Source organism: Stegostoma tigrinum, chromosome 18, assembly GCF_030684315.1.
Source record: "Stegostoma tigrinum isolate sSteTig4 chromosome 18, sSteTig4.hap1, whole genome shotgun sequence".
In the NCBI taxonomy this organism is placed as follows: domain Eukaryota; kingdom Metazoa; phylum Chordata; class Chondrichthyes; order Orectolobiformes; family Stegostomatidae; genus Stegostoma; species Stegostoma tigrinum.
This window is the reverse complement of record NC_081371.1, coordinates 48,306,553-48,331,277: the sequence shown is the minus strand read 5'-3', so window position 1 is coordinate 48,331,277 and position 24,725 is coordinate 48,306,553. Positions and strand designations below refer to the sequence as shown.

General features: G+C 44.5%; 1 protein-coding gene across 4 annotated transcripts in view; it reads left to right on the top strand.

The window, feature by feature from the left end:
* The window catches only part of rfx4 (regulatory factor X, 4), a 131,832-nt gene extending 108,032 nt beyond the window's left edge, over window positions 1–23,800 (top strand). For 3 of the 4 annotated variants that reach the window (XM_059652517.1, XM_048548811.1, XM_048548809.1), the window contains 3 exons: window positions 1,244–1,403; window positions 4,859–4,994; window positions 22,380–23,800. In XM_059652517.1, the coding sequence (XP_059508500.1) occupies window positions 1,244–1,403; window positions 4,859–4,994; window positions 22,380–22,652 (569 nt within the window). In that variant the 3' untranslated portion in view covers window positions 22,653–23,800. The remainder of the gene's footprint in view (window positions 1–1,243; window positions 1,404–4,858; window positions 4,995–22,379) is intronic. The other variant, XM_048548810.1, reaches the window with a different exon arrangement.
* Window positions 23,801–24,725: the final 925 nt, after the last annotated feature.

Sequence of the window (24,725 nt, the reverse complement as noted above, 5' to 3'; positions counted from 1 at the left end):
TGATGGATATTCCAGAGCTGTTGCAGCTGAAATTGTTCCCACAGCATGTTATGTAGGGAAGACCTAGATACAGAATTACAAACTTAGCAGAGTGGCAAGTAGTGATGATTTAAGGCAACGATACAGGGTACGGATGTCATTGCTTTGGCCAGTATTTATCGCCCATTCCTCATTGCCCCTGAAGTGAATGACTTGCTAGGCTATTTCAGAGTCAATTCTAAAGCTCTGCATCTGGTATAATATGTAGGCCAGATGACAAAAGGCTTTGCCTTCCCTGAAGGATGGAATGTGAACCAGATCTTTGTATATGACAATGAGCAATGGTTAGACTGGCATTTTTTAAATTTCACATTTTTATTCAATTCAAATTTCATCATCTACCATGGCAGGATTTGAACGCACCCCCCCCCCCCCCAGAATATCCTACTCTGTACCACCTAGTATCATGCTCTGGATTACTAGGTCTAGTGACATTACCGTTATACCAGTACATCTCTAGTTATTCAGGTAGACTCAGAGAATGGGCAGAAGTTGTTTAATACAGAAAGGTGATATGCTGTATTTTGGGAGAAGCAACAGGGAGAGGTATTATGAGTTTAATAGCTGTTTTAAAGAGTGTATGGGAACAGAGATTCCTTGGGGTGGCATGCACATTGACATTTGCATGTGCCAGAACATGTTGAGAGAGTGGTTAGTGAAACATATGAGATGCTGGACTATGGCTTTGTTAATAGAGGCATTCAGTACAAAAGCAATGAGGTTGTGCTGAACCTTGGTGAAGCCCTGGTTATGCCCTGGCCAGTGTATTGCACCCAGTTCTGACCCCTACACTTTCGGAAAGATCTGAGGGCCCTTGAGAAGTCAACAGAAGGAAGCAATAAGATATTTTAAAAGAAAAAGCTTTTCCCCCCTAACACTCTGCCTTATTTTTGGACTAGTTGTTATCTTGTTAACTAGAATACAATCTAGGCTACGAAAATAAAATTCTCTCTTTTGGCCATTTGTATTTAAATAATCTCTGATTAAATTGTTGCAAACTATTAAATTTTCCAAACTATAATTCATTGCCAAGGAAATTCTAAATATCTTGAGCAGGTTATTTTAAACGTATTCTTTCAATATGACTACGATAATGTGCCTCATTTAAAATGTCTTTTTTTCATTAAGATTACATTCAATTTAAGGAAATATATAATGGTTTAGTATGTTGTTCCAGATATTTACAGATCTTTTATTTTACCAGGAGCAGTTCAATCATATACATGGTCTCTGACATATACAGTTACGACAGGCTCTGCCCCTCCCGATAGCCCACAACAGCTACCCTGTATGAGAAGCAATAATGTGCCTACAGCATCCTCAACTCACCGGATGCCAGTCTACCCACACAGAGAGGAACATGGGTAGGTGTCTTATGTGCTGCCTCTTGTTCATACAATTTAGCTCCTGCTTTGGTCAGTTTACTTAACATAATGGAGCAGATCCACAACTCAACATGAGAATGTGATTGAAAGCATGTATGTATTGCGTTTTTCTCCAAATATCATAGCATCCTCCCTGTCCTGTCACAGCCGCCTACCCACGCTCCCTCCTGTATTGACGGTTTCCTCTACTGACAAACCTACATACCTATATACACTGGTATCCCTGTGCACTTACTCTTTGCTACTGGTACATCTGTGTGCATTTTCACTAAATGCTTCAACAGTATAAAAGCCATATACACGTTCTGTCCTATCTACAGTCAGGCCATGAAGTAGACAGTAGGCCTGCAGCTGAAAATTCTGAGAAATTCATGAAAGTTAAAACTTGTGCTAAAATCACAAAAAAACTGAAATTACGATAGTTGATGGATAAGGGACAATTTTATCAGCAGGCTTTTGACAATTTATCTCCAGTGACTTTCCTTTCTCTGCTGAAGTCACAGACTCATGTACACTTCTCTGGCTCTATAGTAGCCCTGCACTGTCCTTGTTCACTGGTAAAACAAGTGACCAGAGCAGGCATTTAGCAATGAGCAACATATAAATTGAGAGGGCTACTTTCAAGGTTTGTGATCCTACAGAGGACCATCTGCACATCCAGAAAGCCCTCCATCATCTTGTGTGGCACTATCCCCTGCCAAATAGGATAGTCTGTGAACTGATCTAACAACTGGGCATCCATGAGATGCTGGGGGCCATCAGCAGATGAATTGTACTCCGACAGAATCTGCAACCTCATGGCTCGTCATATCCCCCACTCAACCATTACCATCAGGGCTGGTTCAATGGAGAGTGCAGGACAGCCTGCGAGGAGCAGCACTAGGCATCCCCTAGAAATGAGGTGTCAACCCGGTGAAGCAACCAAATGGACTACTTGCATGCCAAACAGCATAAGCAGCAAGTGATGGACGGAGCTTAGTGATCCCACAACCAATGGATCAGATCTAAGCTCTGCAGTCCTGCCACATCCAATGTGAATATTGGTGGGCAATTAAACAACTCAGTGGAGGAGGAGTTGGTTCTAGAGCTAAGCACAACAGTGCAAGGAAACAAGGCCGAAAGATTTGCTTTAATCTTCAGCCAGAAGTGTTGAGTAGAGGATCTATCAATGGCCACCCCCTGAGATCCCCATCATGGCAAATGCCAGTCTTCAGTCAACTTGGTTCACTTTTTGTGATATCAAGAAATGACTGAAGGTACTGGATACTGAAATGTCTCTGGGTCACTCAGCTCCTGAGATCATTACCCCCTGACCTTGGTGAAAACATACGCAAAGAACTGAATTCCAGAGGTGAGGAGAGAGTGACTGCCCTTGACGTCAAGGCCCCCAATTTCAGTCCCTTCCACTGAGAGTGATGGTGGGATATTCATCACTGCAGCTACCAAATGAAGAAGATGTAGATGGATGTAGAAGGTCCAGGGCCAACAGTCAACCCAGGAGTAGCATTAGGCCAGTGCAGTGGATGAGGAGCTCCCAGTTTAGGGAAAGGTCACAGCCAAAGGGCCCCTCTGGTTGTGGAGGGAGCAAAGGAAATCCAGAGTTTTCCATGTGAGTGTGAGGCCATCTGCCCCCCCTAGTGGCTGTGAAGCACGCTGTGGCCCTGAACTCCATGCACTGGCTCCTTCCAAACAGCGATGGGTGTCCTGAGCAAAGTCACACAGATTCACTTTGTTCCGCCATAATGGAGTAAGTGCTGACCTCATCCAGGGGCAGGTGCCATTAACTGCACATATTTGTTACTGAGAGGGCTATGCACCTCCAATAACAATCAAGAAGGTTGGTGCCATCCAGCATGAAGCAGCTTATTACACTACCATCTTCAATATTCATTTGCTTCACAACTAAAGCAACAGCAGCATGTACCATCAATAACAAGCACTGAGGTGACTCATTAAAGTTCCTTCAGTAGCACCTCTGAAACCCACGACCTCTACCGCCTAGCAGGATAAGTGCTTCATTTCAAAGTTTCCACAGGTTGGAGTCACATCTGCCACATAGTAAGATGGTCTTGGTTGTTGGAGGTCAGTCATCTCAGCACCACCACATTTCTGCAGGAGTTTTTCAGGGCAACATCCTAGTCCCAATCATCTTCAGCTACTTCATCAACGACCTTCCCTCCATTATAAGGTCAAAAGTGTGAATGATTGCTGATGATAGCACAGTGTTTTTCACTATTTGCGAGTCATCAGACACTGAAACAGTCCAAGTTCAAACGCAACAAGAACTGGACAATATTCAGGCTTGGAATGACAGGTGGAAAGTAACATTCCCGCCGCACAATTGCCAGGCTATGACCATCTCCAATAAGAGACAATCTAACCATTGCCCCTTGACATTCAATGGGATCACAATCACTGACTTCCCCACTTTCAGCATCCTGGGTGGTTAACACTGCCCAGAAGCCTGACTGGCTTCACCACATAAACACAGTGGCTACAAGAGCAGATCAGAGGCTAAGAATACGGCTGTGAGTATCTCACCTCCCAACTCCCCAAAGTCTGTCCCTCTTCTACAAGGCACATGTCAGGACTGATGGAATACTCCCCACATGCCTGGATGTGTGCAGCTTCAACAACTTCAAGAAGATTGACACCATCCAGGACAATGCAGCCCATTTGATTGGTACCACATCCACAAACATCCACTCCCTCCACCACAGACGTTCAGTAGCAGCAGTGCGTACTGTCTACAAGATGCACCACAGAAGTTCACCAAAGATCCTTGGACAGTACCTTTCTAACCCATGACAACTTCCATCTGGAAGGACATGGACAGCAGATATATGTGAACACCACAACCTTCAAGTTCCCTCCACGCCACTCACCATCCTGACTTGAAAATATATTGCTGTTCCTTCACTGTTACTGGGTCCAAATTCTGGAATTCCCTCCCTAATGGCATTGCAGGTCACCCAGAGCAGGTGGACTGCAGTGGTTCAAGAACGCAGCTCTCCACCACCTTTTCTCAAGGGCAGATAGGGACAGGCAATAAATGCTGGCCTAGCCAGTGATGCCAACATCCTGCAAATGAATAAAAAAGACATTTCAATAGGACTCTTTCTTTTACCCCCCTGATATTGCCATTGGGGACAGGCAGGTGAAATGGAATGGGTATTAAAGTAAATTTACATCGTCAATTTGCCAACATGTATTCATGTGCAAACTCGCAACTCCATGATGTGAACTTCAATATTTTTCTATACATTTGTCTTTTGTGTATTTCTGACTGAATGAAGACCCAGCATTTCATTTGATAAGCTGCTATACATTATAATATTTCTGGTTATCACCAACAAATGATAAAATTTAACCAAAGCTTTTCATACAAAGTTCTTTCAATGGTGCAGATCATTCTGGCATCCTGTTTTTTCTAGGTACACAGGAGGGTACAACTATGGTAGTTACAGCAATCAACCCCCTCTTCCCATTCAGAGTCAGTATCCAACCCTAACACATGACAGCCTCTCTTCTCCACTGCCATATCCAGCTTACCACAGGAGTAGCTCACAGGTTAGTCTCTCTCTGTGCTTTGGTTTGCATGATCAAACTTTGCTTATTCTCAGTTGAGTAATGAACCTTTGTGATAATTTCCTGTTTATAATAAAGAACTAAACGAAATTACATTGCAGAACAGCAAGATTAAATTCCAGTAATGATTCATTGGATGGTTCTGTCAATGTGTTCTTTAAATGCACACAAATGATCCGGATCTTTGCGTTGAGGTTGGTTTGTGCTAAGGTCGTGCTATTGGAACAGGATGAAGATTCATTTTATTTCACTTAAAGAAACCGATCTAGGAGACAGAAAATGATATTGGGGGTTGGTGGAAGAAGGGAGAGAGAGAGAGAGAGAGAGAGAGAGAGATGAATAAGTAAAAAGAGACAGAGCACAAAAATTGACACATGAATTCCCAGTATGAAAGGGATAAAGAAACAGTTGGAAGTTGGATGGGGTTGGAGGGGGAGAGGTGGGTGTGATGGTGGGGGTATGGTGGCAGGATGTTGGGAGAAAGATGTGGAGAGGGGTGGAAAGAGAGATTGAATTGGATGAAGGGTGATTGATTGACAGTAAGAAGGATGGAGAGATGGACAAACATAGGGATATATGGAGAAAGGCAGATTGATAAACAAACTGTCAGATCAAGAGAGAGAGTGCGCACAAACGAAGATAGAGAGGTGAGGGACTGAATGTTTCATTTCGTTGGTTAAGTCTGAGTTATGTTGAGTTTTTTGCAGTGTTTCTTGCCATGAGGCCTAGAGGGTTCTTTCACTTTATCTTACCAAACCCACCACATTAATTACCTACTACACCCTCATGGCAATCATCATGGCCAATTTCCGGCTGCATCTTACCATGACAGCTCACGATTCAGAGTGCATCCGGGAATACACTGGCATCCCTTGGCCCACACCATCTTTAAAGGCCTGTGGTGCACCAGACAATCCTGCCAGTATGGAGCTGTCCTGTGTGGTTCCTGCTATTTGCTCTGGACATGGCAGAAAGGGTAAACTGGCATGTGGGCAGGAACCTGGAGGTCCTGGTAGATGGAGTGACATAGGAACTCCCTCTTCCTCCACAACCAGCAATGGAGGCCCTGAGACTGGACCACACCAGCCTGCCTTTTTGAGATTGCCATGTGATTCAGTGCAGTCTCGGTCATTTGGAGGAATGCTTAGCAGTCAGCTACTTTCTCCACTCTGCCAGGAGGCTGCCTCACCATGTCCAAACCTCTGGACTGGTATAGGAGGCAGCCTTGACATATTATGTCCCGGAACTCCTCAGCAAAGGCTATCCCCCTTGACGACTGAAGCTTGCTGACAATGCTGATACGTTTGTGGCCTTGTATTTGTGCTAAATCTCTGGCTGAGGGGGATAAGTCCAAAAAGTGGATTGGAGATGTACCAGGAGGGCTCTTAGAGGCTGGCATGTATCAGATGCCAATGTCCATGGATGTGGGATGTGCCCAAGGAGCATGCCCTGAGATGTTGGTGCCCAGAGCCCAACATGGAAGTCATTCAAAGCTAGTGGCAAGCTAAGGTGCCAGGTAACTGTCCTCATTTCCATGTTGAGTTTTCTCAATATATAGCTTAAATATCACATTTGGTAAGATAGAAATCTGAATATTAATAAGGCAAACTGGGCCATTAACAAAGCTCTTACGAAGCAATGACATGCCTTAATTGGCAAGCTGTGTTGCGTAATGAAAATATAGTATGCCGCTTGTAAGAATGAGAGACAACCTCAATGAAACAGGTTAAGTTTTCAGTGAATTTGACAAGGTAGATGCTGAGAGGATGATTTTCCCCATTATTGAACAAAGGGGTTCATTGTCTTAGGAGAAGTGTTAGATGATTTAGGTCTGAGGAAATTACCCATACACCAATTGGTGTTCACGCCTATTGATTTCTGATTCAGTAAGTCACTACCACAATACAGACCTCAGAGATCCACACAACAACACACAAAGTGAAAAGGAATGTAGGAGGAGAGTAGGTATTTCAATGTTCAGAAGGTTTTGCATCTTTAGAATTTATTACCATGGAGGGTCTGTGGATTCTCAGTCATTGAGCATTTTCAAAACAGGGATTTGTGCGTTTTGGGACATAAAGATTTGTTTAGACATTGAATTTGAGATCAAAAGTCAGCCTCCATCTTATTGAGTTTTGAGCGGCTGAATGGTTTCTCAACATACGCCTTATTTTCTATGTGAGGGGATTAATTTAAAGCAGGGCACTAAAATTGCTCACCATCATTTAGACTTTTAAAACTTAATGGGGTTCTAGGTCTGTAGCTCTAATATCCAGGGTAAATACCTGTGACCTCTGGTGCTGACCCATGAATCATTTGGGATCAATCGCAAATCTTTCCATTGAAATTTCAATGAGCCCGTAGAAACTGCACAGGCACTGCTGGGAGTTCTGTTGTAGACCCTGAGGGGGCATGGTGCTAATGCGTGTAGAAAGAGGAATCTCCTCCTCAGAACATCTCAACTCATCAGCTTCATTTAGCAAGGATTAAAGAATCTTCAGATCCTGGACAGACAGGGCTCCAGATCACATACTGGACCTTCCGCTGGGGGCTCCCACATATCCCTTTTAAGGCGCTAAAGTTGAAACAGTTCCAGCATTTACAGTTACAATCTCTGTATGACTACCTGTTGGAAGATGTAGGCGAGAGATGGTGTTCAATGCTGTCACAGTTCAGTAGCATACCAGACACCCTGGTTAGGAGTTCTTTGCATGTTGTGCTATATTTATCACGCATGGAATGAGTCAAATTAATAATCGGTCTTTTGATTGAAGAGGCCATCAGAATATTTATGTGGAACAAAAATAAATCTGTTTCAGGATGTGTCCGACAATTGCTGAGGGAAGATATCTACAGAGGTCTCTGGCTTAGTGAAAGGAGACAAATGGGACCTTTTATTTTCTAAAACTGATTTTCCATGACTGATAATATCTGTAACAATGAAGAATGGTGTATTAAATTACAACTTGGCACTTTGGCTATCTCTCATTCCTAAACTATTCTTGGCATGTGTTATTTAAGCAATAATGAACAAGCATGTACAGTGTCTTGCCAATTTAATGGTAGGTTCATTGACTGAAGGAAGGAATAAAATGTTGAATCAGTCAGACTCTCAGCTATTTTTAAGGCTCGCACAGAGCTCATTGGTGATGGTCAAACTCATAAGCATTATGTGTAATTGTTGACCAGTTAGAGGAGTTGACCAATTTTATGCTTTGTCCATAAATATTCCAACCATATATATCATCTTCATCCGCCACCTGATATCATTGCTAATGTTGGAAATTGATGCCAATTGGTGTATGGTTGCACGCTCCAGTTGTAATTAAGAGCAACTGATAAGAAAGTTTTGAGGCACGGTCCAGCTATTTCTAACCAATCTGTCTCGGCACGTTTAAAACCAGTTTCCAACTGGAAGCAGGTAGTGTGTGGAAAGGAAAATTAGTCTGAACACATACAGTGTGGTGGGGTTAGAGGGTTGGCATTGTGAATAAACCTGCGTGGAAGACATACTAGTTCTGTTGCTTCCTTTATCAGATGGAATCCTATCAGATCAACAGTTGATGTGCTGCAAGGCCTTACTTTCTTGCTTGTGTTAGCCATTGCCATTCCTCTATGCAGACATATCATTTGGAGTTTTGGTTTTGTATCACCTGTCAAAAGATCTAATCTCCATCCAAATGGCACAAACATTCTCTCAGCTAAAACATGCAAACTTTGGAAACATTGATAATCTCTTTTTGGATCTTTGCTAATCTGTTGAACAATTTGACTGGACATCAGTCATACAGTGCCACTTCACGTGACCTGTGAATCTCTCCAGGGATTAGCACTGTCATTTGAACTACAATATGTTGCTGCATAGAGAGTGGCCATTTGTCCCATTGTAGCTGTGCCAGCTCTTTGAAAGCACGTTTCAAAGATTCCCATTCCCGGCTTCATCGGAAGCTCACTGATGATGTTACCTAGAATGGTGACGAAACATCTGAAAACTAACCTTCCAGCTCAGCGAGCAAACTCACATTCACATTCCCATTTCCCTTGCTCATGGCCATGCAAATCTTTCCTTTCTATGAATTTATCGCAGTCCCTTTTGAAAAGCACGACTGAATTTGCTTCCATTACCCCTTCAGACCATGCATTGCAGATTACAGCAATTTTCATTGTGTAAACAAAACATTACATTCTTTTGCTAATTACCTTAAATCTCTGTCCGTTTGTTACTGTCTGCCCAGGTTCTCCTTTAATCATTCCGTCCAGAGATATTTTCACACACCTTTTGCGCAGATGGGACTTGAACCCAGGCTGAGAGGCATGGACACTACCATTGCACCACAGCAGCCCAGTCAATGCCTAATTTATCGAATGGCTATTTTTGCCCACCACCCAATCATCCATGAAATATTTCATCTATTTTCCTCTGCCACTTAAATCAACCATGTTTATAATTAACCAAATCACATGCAATGTCTGACAATGGCACAGTTTTTCCTTAGTTTGTTTTATATAAACTCAAGCACATGGATTGATGTGTCTCTTCACTTTCTCTCATTGTCCTGGGAAGAACATAAAACCTCTCGAGTGATGTGGTCATTCACCACATTTTCAGAGCCACCTTGTTCTAATTTTCATAATTTCTGGTCCTTTCTTCTACCATCAACACAGTGAAATGCCCTTGGGTACATTCACATTAACAGTCAAATTTACTGCACTCACTGCAATCAATTCAATTTGGTCGCATTAAGTTCCGATTCCCTATCACCCCCATGCTCGCTGACCTACATTGGCTCCTTGTTCAGGTAATGTCTTGATCTTAAAACTTCCATCCTTGTTATCAGATCCCTCTATGGACTCACCTTGCCCTTTCTCTGTTATCTCCTTCAAGTGTCATAGTTCTGAGGTATCTGCACTCTCCAATTCTGGCCTCCTGCACATCCCCAAATTTAACTGCTTCATCTTTGGCACTTGCATTTTCTTTTGCTTTGACTTTAAATTCCGGAATTCCTTCCTTAAACCTCTCTGCCTCTGTCTGTCTTCTCGTTCAAAGATACTTTTTAAAACCCATCTTCATGACTCACCATTCGTTCATTTGAACCTAATAGCTCTTTGTGTCATATTTTGTTTTATAATGTTCTTGTGAAGTGCCTTAAGTAGGACATTTTATGGTTCAAGGCGCTATATAAATACAAGTTGTAATTATTGCTATTCAAATGAGATGTAAATTAATAAATAAATTAGCATAATAGTTGGATCAGACAATTGGCGATTGTACATCTTTTCTGATCCAAGTTTCAACCAAATCTTTCTGTTCTGGTCACTCCCTCCCAAATCAATTCTTCATCCATGACCTGGGGAATCAATATTAGTAGGCAATGTGACGGTGAGAACTGCTGCGGTCCAGACCCAGGGATTATTTATTTCATGTCTATGTGACTGTGTCTCTGCAGTTTGTCATGTATCAGAGGGACTTAAGATGGTCAAGTTTTATGGCATGCAATGTCATGAATTTAAAACTGTACATCAAGTAAACTTAGTGTTCTCTGAAATCAGCCTGCAAAAAAACAAAATTATTGGAGAGGCCAATGCTCGGAGAAAATGCCACCTGTTTGATTTTATCAAACTTAATTCTAACATCACCACTGTACATTAAAGAGTGGTATTATGCTAAAACACCCAAGCTGAAAAGGTTTGGACCGTAAATCCTACTTTCCGTGCTGGGTCAGTGCAGAAATACTGCTGTTCTTATCAGAGGATTGTTCTGTGTGATGGGGACAGGATTAAATGAGAAATAGTTAAATCAGGATTTAGCCAACTGAGCTAAATTTTTTCTCCCTGAAAGGACAGTCTCAGAGACTGTGAACCCAACGACGCACTCTGAAGGCAAATGTTTTGCTGCTTAAACAGAGCCCTCATTCACACTTTGCATAATGAGTGGCCTGGCAAATTTGAATGAGAGACTTTATTCTTTTCTCATGAACTTCAGTTCTGAGGAATTGCTGAAGAGAGGGAGAGAGAGTGTGCAAATTTACATTACACTGCATGTAGCTGTAATAATCTCTGCTTGATTTTCTTTTCTGTACACCTCTCTCAAAACACTCCTGTTTTTCACTGGGTTTTCAGATACCAAAAAACTGAACTGATAGGGACTAAACTTTGTGCCCACATCTTATGACGACCCGTCTGATGGTAACTTCCTGTGAAAGGTCCTCCAACAACCATTGCCTTTGTGCTTGCTGAGGATAACTGGGACTCAGTGTTTTACACCCAATGTGTTTGGAAACTCTACATGGAACCGGATGCCGAGTGTGAAGGGCAATTGTAGTGATCCGGGCAGACATCCGCACAGATGGTCATCCTCTGTGCACTTCAGTGGGGTTCAATGGTTGCTTCACCAGCTGATAGGATGATGGGGTGGGGATAGTAGAGTGTTTGAGAAGTGTTTTTTCAATGATCCGACAAACATCCAAGGTCTAAATCTAGTCAGTGTCAGTCTGTAATACAGTCGCCTGTGTAAGGCTGAGTGAACTGGAACCGTATTTTCATTTCAAGCCTGCTCTGTCCATAATAATTTTGCCATTCCCAATAGAACTGTGGGCAGCTTTGCTTTGTTCCTGACACAGCAGCAAAGGTAAACGCAATGCAGGAGTATGACAAAGGTTTACTAGACTGATTGCTGGGGTGGCAGGACTGATGTATGATAGATTGGATCAATTGGGAGTATATTCACTGGAGTTAGGAGAATGAGGGAGGATCTCATAGAAACCTGTCAAATTCTAACAGGACTAAGGTTCCTCGTGATGACTGGGGAGTCCAGAATCAGGGAAGACAGTCTAAGGATACAGGGTAGGCCATTTAGGACTGAGAGGAGATAATGGTGGATGGGATTTCAATCATATAGGTTGTTTTGTCTTGGATGGCATCAAGCTTCTTGAATGTTGTTGGAGCTTCACTCATCCAAGCGGAGGGTGGGTGGATTCTATCTCACTCCTGACTTGTAAATTGTAGATGGTGGACAACCTTTGGGAAATAGGTGATGTGTTGTCTCTGGATTCCCAGTCTCTGATCTGCCCTTGTAGCCACAACATTTATATGGTGATGACCAATGTACTTCTTTGTTGTGTGATGTGCCCCTTTAAGAACAAAGTAGGAAGGCTGTATCCAGAAAGAATTTCCTGATTATGGCATTGTTAGGTTTCAAGAAATGCCCATGTAATTAGGGATTGTCATGGGATGAGGGGGTAAGAAGCAAGGGGCAATTTGAAAGTTAATTGCAGCAGGATTGTATCAGCTAGTGTTTTCTGTTGGAAGTTGAGAACACATTAAGAATTTACGTAAAGAGGAAATGAGCAAAGCTGCTCTCTGAAGGGACATGCAATTTCTCATACATATTAGAGGCTGGAGGTATGGATAGTGATAGCTGCTGATCCCTTGTGCAATAGTCACACACTGATCCACCAAAATAACCATTAGTTTTCTTCTTGGAAGGCTTTAAACAAATCCTGGTGTTGAAGATGGTCTCTGTGAATACAGCACAGACTGTGTTATAGTGTGTGTTCGACAGTTTGAAACAGTAGATGGCAGAAGGCAAGAAAAGCATGGGCTTATGGACTGGACAAGACCCAATGCTTTTGTCTTAGCATAGTCAGAACCCATCAGACTGATAAAAGGAGTCAGAGACAGGACTCCTTGGATGCTCAGTCTTTAGGCCTGCCAAGATCTAAGTGAGAAAAGCTTCATCGATATAAGCTGTGTCAGTGATAACCATTTTAACTACATGTTGTATTGAATATTTAAGGTGAAATTTATCTTTTTATTCAAAATACTGTTCAACCGTTAAGGAATGTGAATTGTGTTGATTTTTATTGGTTTGGTACAGGAGAAGTTTTCTGTTGATTTAATGAGGATTTTTAAAATTTTCTCACAAAATATTATCAGTTCTGTAGGGTTCAGAACAATCACTGCCCCAATTCAGTTCGTGGTCAATGGTAATCCCCAAAATCTTGATGGTGGAGGTTTTGGCAACATTAATACCATTGAATGCCGAGGGTCAGTGATTGAATTCTCTGTAGTTGGAGGTGTTCACTGCCTGGAATTTGAGAGTCAAGGATATGTCTTGCTACTTATTAACCAAGCCCGGATGATGTCTGGGTCTTGTTCATTTGGGCATGGACTGCTTTGGTAATCGAGAAATAGTTAACATTGCTGAATGTTTCGGGACCAAGTAGACAGACTATTGGCATCATATCCACTACTTTCTTTGTTCACTCCCTCCTCCAATGACGCTCCACAGCAACAGTGTGTACAAGATGCACTGCACCTTCCAAAATCATAACCACTATCCTGTCGAAACACAAGGGCAGCAGATACATGGGAACACTACTACCTGTAAATCCTCCTTCAAGCCACTCCCCATCCTGACTTAAAAATATATTACCGTTCCTTCGGTGTTGCTGGGTCAAAATCCTGGAATTCCCCTTCTTAGGGCATTGTGGGTCAGTCCACAGCAAATGGACTGCAGTAGTTCAAGAAGGCAGCTCACCACCACTTTCTCAAAGGTAACTAAGGATTGGTAAGAAATGAGAGTGACACAGCAATATCCATGAATGAATAGAATAAGCATGTTGTCATCATGATAAAAAAAAGGCAGTGGCATTGTTTGAAGCTGTAAATGATGCCTTTTGTTCTACTAATGTTGCATTGCAAAACATTTTGATTACTGAAAGATGACTTTAGACAAACTTAGAGATCAAGCAGACAATGGCAGAAACTGTGATTTTGATCAATGATTTCAGGAGGAAATTAGATGTGTATTTGAGAGCAATAAACTTGTAGCTGGTGAAAAAGACCGTGTAGGTTTTTGTAAGGAGAGAAAAATGGACTCAATGGGGTGAATGACCTCCTATAAATAACTCTGTAGGTGGAACCTTACTCCTCCCAGCAGTGGGAAAACTTGATGGGTACGAGAACTTAATTGTGCAGGAGATCAAAATCAGGTTTCCAACAGCAGGATGAATCTTGGCTACTGGGTTCTAAGATGTACCCATTTATTATTATTTCCAGCCTTACCAGAATTAGATGCCCCTTTCTAATAAAGCTATTGGCAAATGTGCCTTTATATTCACAACTGCATACACATGGCAGGCAGCAGGACGAGGTGGTCCATTTGCTGGAGTTGGGGTGAATGGCTATTGTACTTTCCTCTTTGTCCAGCATTGTTGTTTGGCAGGCCACATTGGATAGCAGCAAGGAAGATAACAACCAGGCACGGCTGTCTGAGACAACCACAGAGGGAGGGAGGCTGCAGACTAAGGGTCATGGGGCTTTCCCAGGCAAGGGAAGGCAGTAAAGAGGGAATAATGGAGGGAGTTGTCCAAGGCAGGGAATGAGGGATGAAGGCATAGAGGACATGTGATGGTGTAGGGATATGCAGAGGATTGAGGGAAGAGTCTATGAAGGAAAATGTCATGTGTATGGTGGTCCTGTTGTTGGAGGGAAGGAGGAGAAGAGGATCTTTCCAAAAAGGGATGATTGGAGAAAAACGATCGTAAAGGATGGGTGGGTTCTGCCTATGGTAGATTCCTGGAGTTTGAACTGAGAGTACTGGTTGACAATGGTGACAATGAAGTTTGTGAGAAATGGTGAAGGATCCAGAGTCCTGGCTGGCAATTGGTACAAGATGGGTTGGCAGGGGTTTCATAAAATCAGAAAGAACAGGTTCAGGGTGGGCATGGTGGTCAGGTGTACGTTTGGGGAGAGAAGGTACATTGAGTGTGGCGGGTAATGGGTCAAGGGTGATGGACAGAAATTGTTGGGTCACAGAGTCGGTGTGGTGTGGGGGTAGAGAGCAGTTCAATGGGCCTGAACAGTAATACACACCATTTTAAAATCATTCCTAGAAATATTTTTTTGTTCTGAAAGTGTGATCCTTTGAAACGGGAACAGGATCATTTGAGATAGGTGAAGTTACTGGGGAGCACAATTGACCAACGAAGGGGGCGCCCTGATAATGGTGAGTTAAATAGACAGAAGCCACGGTCAGGTAGTGGAGTAATTGGATTGATGGTAACATCATTAGATGAGTAATCTAGGTCCCTCGATGCACGTTTGGGGGATATGAGCTCAAATCGTAGTTGGATTGGCAAACACTGAAATTTGAAATCACTTTTCAAAAATTTAAAAGCTAATCCACTAACGACATTTAGCCATTGGCATAGAATCCTTAGTGTGGAAAGAGACCATTGTGTCCCTTGGATCTGCACCCGCTCTCCGAAAAGCATCCCACCCAGACTTCTTACCCTATCCCTGTAACCCTGCACTTCCCATGGCTAATCCATCTAGCCTGCATATCTCTAGACACTACAAGGCAATTTAACATGGCCAACTTACCTAACCAGGGCAATTTCCCACGGCTAATCCACCTAATCTGCACATCTTTGGACTGTGTGAGGACACTAGGGCACGTGGTGGAAACCCACACAGACACGGGGAGAACGTGAAAACTCCACACAGACAGTCATCCAAGGCTGGAATTGAACCCGGGTCCCTGGCACTGAGACCAATTGTCATCAAACCCATCTGGATCATTAATGTCCTTTTAATGCCATCCTTATCTGATATGGCCTACATGTGACTTCAGACCCACAGCAATGTGGTTGACTGTTACCTGCTTTCTGAAATGGTCTAGCAATCCACTCAGTTCAAGGGCAATTAAAGATGGGTAACAAATGCTGCCTTGCCAGCAATGCCAATGTTCCATGAAAGAATTTAAATCTCAATCCCATAGCCACCCTCTCGACACGGTAATATTTCTGACTGATCAATGGCTCTCGGGGAGGCGATGGCCTCGTGGCATTGTCACTGGACTGTTAATCCAGAGACCCTGATAACATTCTGGGGACCCGGGTTCAAATCCCGCCATGGCAGATCGTGGAATTTGAATTCACTGAATATCTGGAATTAAGAGTCTAATGATAATCATGAATCCATTGTTGATTGTTGGAAAAACCCATCTGGTTCACTAATGTCCTTTAGGGAAGGAAACTGCCATCCTTACCTGGTCTGGCCTACCTGTGACTCCAGACCCACACCAATTTGTTGACTCATAACTAGGATTGCGCAATAAATGTTGCCTGGTCAGTGATGTCCCTCATCCCCTTAATGAAATAAAGAAAAAAAATTCAATGGAGATCACAGTGAAGTCAAGGGAATGAGTTGAGAACATTCTGAGGGTTGGTTTGGCCGCCTTAGGATCTCCCAAAGTGGCCAGAGGTAAGATACTGCATCATTCCAAAGATTTCTCTATATCAGAATATCATAGATCCAGAATGATTGAGGGGAGAGTAAGTGTCATACTGGGAGGTCATTTATATTGAAATGCAAAGATAGCTGTGGGAATCTCAAAGGGGCTGGAGGGAGTATGGAGGTAGGTTGCTGAGCAGGTTGAGGCTTTGGGGAGGGACTTGTGGAGGTGAGTGGGATGTACCACGGTACTGGAATGGAGCATGAGGGTCCCTGATAGGTGATTACGGCTGATAAGGAAATGGTGGAACATATTTGACGGCAAGGCGATGGCATTGGATTATGGTCTGGGGATGATAAAGAGAAGTGATCGAGGGAGCCTGCACAGCCATGGCTTTGAATTCCAGGGTCACAGCTCTGTGCACATGGCTACATCAATGCAGTGATCTCGACAGTCAGCCTCCAGAATGGTATTGATCCCAGTGAGTGGACAGAAGCTGCGGTGTGCTCAACACTAAATGTAGGCTTCCCATTGGAAGAAGTGCCCAGGACAGGGCAGTACTCTGGCCTGTATAATAAAATGTGAGGCTGGATGAACACAGCAGGCCAAGCAGCATCTCAGGAGCACAAAAGCTGACGTTTCGGGCCTAGACCCTTCATCAGAGAGGGGGATGGGGGGAGGGAACTGGAATAAATAGGGAGAGAGGGGGAGGCGGACCGAAGATGGAGAGTAAAGAAGATAGGTGGAGAGGGTGTAGGTGGGGAGGTAGGGAGGGGATAGGTCAGTCCAGGGAAGACGGACAGGTCAAGGAGGTGGGATGAGGTTAGTAGGTAGCTGGGGGTGCGGCTTGGGGTGGGAGGAAGGGATGGGTGAGAGGAAGAACCGGTTAGGGAGGCAGAGACAGGTTGGACTGGTTTTGGGATGCAGTGGGTAGAGGGGAAGAGCTGGGCTGGTTGTGTGGTGCAGTGGGGGGAGGGGATGAACTGGGCTGGTTGAGGGATGCAGTGGGGGAAGGGGAGATTTTGAAACTGGTGAAGTCCACATTGATACCATATGGCTGCAGGGTTCCCAGGCGGAATATGAGTTGCTGTTCCTGCAACCTTCGGGTGGCATCATTGTGGCAGTGCAGGAGGCCCATGATGGACATGTCATCAAGAGAATGGGAGGGGGAGTGGAAATGGTTTGCGACTGGGAGGTGCAGTTGTTTGTTGCGAACTGAGCGGAGGTGTTCTGCAAAGCGGTCCCCAAGCCTCCGCTTGGTTTCCCCAATGTAGAGAAAGCCGCACCGGGTACAGTGGATGCAGTATACCACATTGGCAGATGTGCAGGTGAACCTCTGCTTAATGTGGAATGTCATCTTGGGGCCTGGGATGGGGGTGAGGGAGGAGGTGTGGGGACAAGTGTAGCATTTCCTGCGGTTGCAGGGGAAGGTGCCGGGTGTGGTGGGGTTGGAGGGCAGTGTGGAGCGAACAAGGGAGTCACGGAGAGAGTGGTCTCTCCGGAAAGCAGACAGGGGTGGGGATGGAAAAATGTCTTGGGTGGTGGGGTCGGATTGTAAATGGCGGAAGTGTCGGAGGATAATGCGTTGTATCCGGAGGTTGGTAGGGTGGTGTGTGAGAACGAGGGGGATCCTCTTGGGGCGGTTGTGGCGGGGGCGGGGTGTGAGGGATGTGTCGCGGGAAATGCGGGAGACACGGTCAAGGGCGTTCTCAATCACCGTGGGGGGGAAGTTGCGGTCCTTAAAGAACTTGGACATCTGGGATGTGCGGGAGTGGAATGTCTTATCGTGGGAGCAGATGCGGCGGAGGCGGAGGAATTGGGAATAGGGGATGGAATTTTTGCAGGAGGGTGGGTGGGAGGAGGTGTATTCTAGGTAGCTGTGGGAGTCGGTGGGCTTGTAATGGACATCAGTTACAAGCTGATTGCCTGAGATGGAGACTGAGAGGTCCAGGAAGGTGAGGGATGTGCTGGAGATGGCCCAGGTGAACTGAAGGTTGGGGTGGAAGGTGTTGGTGAAGTGGATGAACTGTTCGAGCTCCTCTGGGGAGCAAGAGGCGGCGCCGATACAGTCATCAATGTACCGGAGGAAGAGGTGGGGTTTGGGGCCTGTGTAGGTGCGGAAGATGGACTGTTCCACGTAACCTACAAAGAGGCAGGCATAGCTGGGGCCCATGCGGGTGCCCATGGCCACCCCCTTAGTCTGTAGGAAGTGGCCCTGCAGCCATATGGTATCAATGTGGACTTCACCAGTTTCAAAATCTCCCCTTCCCCCACTGCATCCCTCAACCAGCCCAGTTCATCCCCTCCCCCCACTGCACCACACAACCAGCCCAGCTCTTCCCCTCTACCCACTGCATCCCAAAACCAGTCCAACCTGTCTCTGCCTCCCTAACCGGTTCTTCCTCTCACCCATCCCTTCCTCCCACCCCAAGCCGCACCCCCAGCTACCTACTAACCTCATCCCACCTCCTTGACCTGTCCGTCTTCCCTGGACTGACCTATCCCCTCCCTACCTCCCCACCTACACCCTCTCCACCTATCTTCTTTACTCTCCATCTTCGGTCCGCCTCCCCCTCTCTCCCTATTTATTCCAGTTCCCTCCCCCCATCCCCCTCTCTGATGAAGGGTCTAGGCCCGAAACGTCAGCTTTTGTGCTCCTGAGATGCTGCTTGGCCTGCTGTGTTCATCCAGCCTCACATTTTATTATCTTGGAATCTCCAGCATCTGCAGTTCCCATTATCTCTAGTACTCTGGCCTGATTGTTCACTGCAGTCTGTTCCCTGACACAATGATGAGTCAAGTCATCCCTTCTCTTTTAAACACTCTGGGTGCAGCTGAGGGGAAGATTCAGTAGAGGTTGTCCTCTGCAATCACAGGCAGAGGGGCTGCTGGAACTGCACCAGGGTGTGGCAACCAAGAACCAGTGCCATGCTGAGCAGTGGCACAAATTCAAATGTACCTAAGGAATAGATGCTATGAGTCAGTGGGCAGTCCATTTGTTTCTTAATCTCAAGGTTCTGGGTTCAAGACCAGCTGTAGATCTTGAGTGTAATATAAAAGTTCACACCCCATATTGAGGGAAAGTTGCAGGTAAGTGGGCTGTTTGACACCATTAAATTGAACACCCATCTGCCTGTTTGGATGAATGTAAAAGATCCCCACAGCCAATTCTGGACAGCAGGCTAATTATCCCTGACTAATATTAATCTATTAGAACCTAGAACATAGAACAATACAGCACAGTACAGGCCCTCTGGCCCACAATGTTGTGCCGAACTTTTACCCTAATCCAAAGCTCTAACTAACCTCCACCGCTACCTTACACTATCATCCATATACCTATCTAATAGCCACTTAAATGCCCCTAATGAGGCCGACTCCACTACCGTCTCCAGCAATGCATTCCATGCCATGACCACTCTCTAAATAAAGAACCTAAAACAGAAAAAAAATGGATTATCTGATTATAATTGCATTGCTAATTGTGGAATCATGCTGTGTAAATTGGCTGCCATGTTTCCTACATTGACAATGTTTCAGAAAATACTTATTTGATTGTAAAGTGCTTGGTGATACCTGGGGATCATTGAGAGGTGCTGTATAAATGCAGGTCGTTTAATGCGAACAATCATCTGAGTGTACTCTCCATTGAATAAGTCGTCGGTTAAAAAGATGAAAGCATTATTATTATTATGGAAGTATACAGACCACAAATGGTAATTTTCTCCCAAGTTTCTGAATTTCAATGTAGTCAGTGTACCTGGAGCTGGATTTAATGGAGTACTGTGGTCCCCAAGATTCCCTCCAGCTGAAACATAAGGGTGAGGATCTCTCCAACAGAGAGACTGGACACATCACACGCATTTAGTGGTCACCTAGACATTAATAGATCAGAGGCAGGACTTCAGGAAATTGCCTTGCAAAGAACCACCACCCAATCAATGGAATAAGTTCTGCAGTTCAGGACTTGACAACTGTTTGGAGGAGAGGTTAACGCTACAGCCATGCTGGCAGGATCCATGCATAGGCAGGATTGTTGGGTTTGAGAGGCTGTGGGCGGGGTATATCTGGAGGATTGGGTGGATGAACAATTTTGGGAGGGTTGGGGTGATAGTTTGTGCTCCAATAGGGCCTGTATAGGGAAACCAGCCAGGTTGGCTGCTTGGCTTGGTTCTTTCTCACTCACTGCCAGTTTAATCTCAGCAGTGGTGGGATGAAGCCCCTAAATTGCAAGTGTTTGTCCACTTAAGTGCTTCAATTGACCCATAGGTAAGTGGCCTGTTTGACACCACATACACCGCCCACTGGCCCAGGTCCTTTTAGAAAAGTTTTGGCAGGTGCAGTAATGAGAAGGGAGGTCCGGGTAGAGGAATATCAAATCCAGCCCCTGAAGTTTACAACTTTTTTTGCAAATATTTTGAGGGAACGTTGCTCCCATAATGTGTATTCTTTGAGGGTGAAATCTTTGTCAGGATGACTCTTTAATAGCTTGAATTCCTGTGCCTGATTTCTCCCCAGTCCTTCTCCATCCATCTCCCAGAAATTATTCCTAAACTGAGTGCCCACTTAAACGTGGCATTAAACATTTAATTATGTTAATCGAGGTGTAACATTCACTAGCTGCCCATTGCACAATTGACTAAAAGCTGGGCACTGGGAGCAAGATACGTTCCTTGCTCCGAGTGGAGGTCAGCCTAAAGACCAATTTGTGAAGGGAACACTGCACAAATAAGATTTTCCCATTTCTCTCCCCTGGATCTGCGTCAATGCCGAAGCTGTTTGGCACTGAACTAATTCAATGACATCAAGGGCCATTTTAATACAACCTACTATTGTTGCATTGTTGAAACTTGATGAAAAACCCTGTAACTTACTTTCATTGGAGGCATGGATACGAATGTTTTCATCTGAATCTTCAGTTAAATAGGCTTCTTTAGGAGTCAGCTTTTAAAGCTGGAATTTGTTTTTTTTGTGCAAGTGTACACGTCTTAGGCAATTTTATAAATTCTATGTTAAATGGAAATTTAGAGTGTGATCTTACTCATTTGTCTACACAAATGGGGAACAAAAGTCCAAAAAGAGTTACAATGCTTTATCTAAGACAGCATAATCTCCCTTAACTTAAGGCATGAACGGACATACACAGCAATAAATTAGTAGTTAATTTAACATTCAACAAATAAGCAATCAGATTCCAGATGAGGGCTTTTATTTTTATTTTATTTTGGATGTTGCAGTCAAAGTTAGTATCTATTGCCACCTCTAGTCGCACTTGAAAATGGTGGTGATGCACCTTCTTGAATATAACATCACAGTTTGCTTGGACATTTCAGAGGGTAGTTAAGAGACAACCATGTTGCTGCGGGACTGGGCTCAAATGTAGACCAGACCGGATAAACACAGCAGATCTCCTTCCTTAAAAAGTTTATTCAGTATAGCTGCAGGAACATCATTAATCGTAAGAGCTGTTCATTCCAGATTAATTAATTGAATTTAACTTCCCCAGCTACTGTAGTGGGGTTTCAAATCATCTTTAATGAATCATGGTCCAGCCCTCTTGATTACTAGCAATATCATCACCATCTTTGCACATCCTGTATGGATGTTTTGGTAGGTCTAAGCCTTACTCAACTTCCTTACTTCGAGTATGTAGCTTTTTTTGGAGAAGACCGTTTTCCTCGGAGGGGAGAGGCTGAGAGATTTGATTGAGGTGTTCAATGTGAATGAGATTTCTGGACACAGTAAACAGGAAGAAGCTGGTGCTACTGCTGGGAGGATTGAGAATCAGAGTGCACAGATTTAAGCTAATTGGTAAAAGATGCAATGACGATGCAGCTGCTGATTAGGGATGCGGTGCCTGAACATGAGACGGAGTCGAGTTCAATCAAAGAATTTTAAGAGGGCAATTGCATTACTGTCTCAGAAGGGAGAAACGTGCAGGGCTTTGGGGGACAAAGAACGGGGCATGGCACTGGGTAAATTGCTCCTTAGGAGCGCCAAGTTAGGCACAAGCGGCCAAATGGCCCACTACTGCTCTGGGTGATTACCAATCGCCTTGTTTTTGTTGACTGTGTATTTTCTGAAGTAGGTTCCTACTTGACAGCTAACGCTGTGTTTGTATTCCACAGTACCCTTTCAACAGCCAGACACCGAGGATGGAGCCTTGCTTGATGAGCAGCACCCCAAGGCTGCATTCTTCTCCCGTCACACCTCGCTGGCCCGAAATGCCTGCGGCTAACAGCTGTTACCCTAGCCCCACCATGCATTCAGCACGGTACGGTAACTCGAGTGAGATGTACACGCCCCTGGTTCCCCGGAGGAGTGCCGAGTATGAACATGCACAGCATTTTCCTGGCTTTGCCTATATCAACGGCGAAGCGACCACCGGGTGGGCCAAATAACTCTCTCCTGCAATGGTCATCACATCCAGACAGTGGAAATATAGTCCCACAAATACCTGGTCAACTACGAATTGCCACTGAAAGCAATGCATGAAGGAAACGAGACTTTTTTTTAAAAAACACGTTCTGTCCATAGGGATTTGAAGAAAGCCCTGGCGGCATTAGCATCTCTGTGTAAAGCTGAGACTGATCAATTGGATCAGAAATGATGAGCTGGGAAGATGGGGTAATTACTTCTTATAAGTTGTGCAGTAGCACTGTCTGCAATGTGGACATCTGCACATATAAACTATTGCTTATTTGTTTAACACGTGGTCATGCTCTCTTTGGGATTTAACATTTTTGTAGCTTGTCTGCAGTTAAAGGTACAAGTGGGCGATCCGTGGGATCACCTCACCAACCCTCCGCCGGATGCCTCGAGGAGATGTGGACCCCAGGAAGGGAGTGTGGCTCATTACCTGCAAACTATCAACAAACCTCCGCGTCTCAGTCCCAATCATGAAGATAGACTTATCGCTCCCTGTACTACCTGCCTTTCCTCCTCGCTGATGTGATGGTATGACCCTTGGGAGACCCCGGTATCGCCTGATGCCCTGCAGAATGCAGGGGACAATGTGTTTAAGCGTACCTATCTTTCCCTGTTGAAGACCAGCAACGTGCTGGCCACCAGTTTTTCCACTTGGATGTAATTCTGCACTGCACAACGACAAGAGGTACAGTACTGTGGACATCTTCAACATTCGCTTGCGTCTTTGCATAGCCACATAAAACTCTTAAGATTCTTGAAGCTGTGCCTTAGAAACCATGTTGTGTATGTGTGAAAATATGTATCTAATTTTCTATTGTATTTTTGACAGACTATTTTGTAGAAATAATATTTCTTTAGCCTGTCTCCCTAGTGTGTGTGTATACTGTTTTCATCATGGTTAATTAACATAGCACCTGTATGTTTTGCGATTACAAAATGCGGTCAGCAGATTTTATGGACATATTACCCTATGGGTAAGGAGAATAATTGAAAGATAACACAAGAAACTCTAGGCTTTTTTGTCTTGTAAATAAAAGCACTGATAGCACCAAGTGTGGTAACTATGGCTGTGGATAAATTTGAAGTACATAGTATTATTTGTACAGATGTGCAAGATATATGAAGGCAATACATTCTCAAAATGAAAATACATTTTTAAAGAAATCCAGTCTTTACTGTTCTTAATATTGTAACTGGTCTGTCAATGTTTGTGGCCAAAAACGTATTCCAGTGTTAGATGGTTGAATGAGATATTTATTTTCTTAACCGGTTGGGCTACAGGAGTCAAAAATTTCTCAGGTATGGTTTGCACATTGATTATTCAGTTTCTTGCCTGTTCATTTAGTGATTGTATTGCATCTGAGCTTTCCTGTAAGACTATAAAATGTGAGGCTGGATGAACACAGCAGGCCAAGCAGCATCTCAGGAGCACAAAAGCTGACGTTTCGGGCCTAGACCCTTCATCAGAGAGGGGGATGGGGGGAGGGAACTGGAATAAATAGGGAGAGAGGGGGAGGCGGACCGAAGATGGAGAGTAAAGAAGATAGGTGGAGAGGGTGTAGGTGGGGAGGTAGGGAGGGGATAGGTCAGTCCAGGGAAGACGGACAGGTCAAGGAGGTGGGATGAGGTTAGTAGGTAGCTGGGGGTGCGGCTTGGGGTGGGAGGAAGGGATGGGTGAGAGGAAGAACCGGTTAGGGAGGCAGAGACAGGTTGGACTGGTTTTGGGATGCAGTGGGTGGGGGGGAAGAGCTGGGCTGGTTGTGTGGTGCAGTGGGGGGAGGGGATGAACTGGGCTGGTTTAGGGATGCAGTGGGGGAAGGGGAGATTTTGAAACTGGTGAAGTCCACATTGATACCATATGGCTGCAGGGTTCCCAGGCGGAATATGAGTTGCTGTTCCTGCAACCTTCGGGTGGCATCATTGTGGCAGTGCAGGAGGCCCATGATGGACATGTCATCAAGAGAATGGGAGGGGGAGTGGAAATGGTTTGCGACTGGGAGGTGCAGTTGTTTGTTGCGAACTGAGCGGAGGTGTTCTGCAAAGCG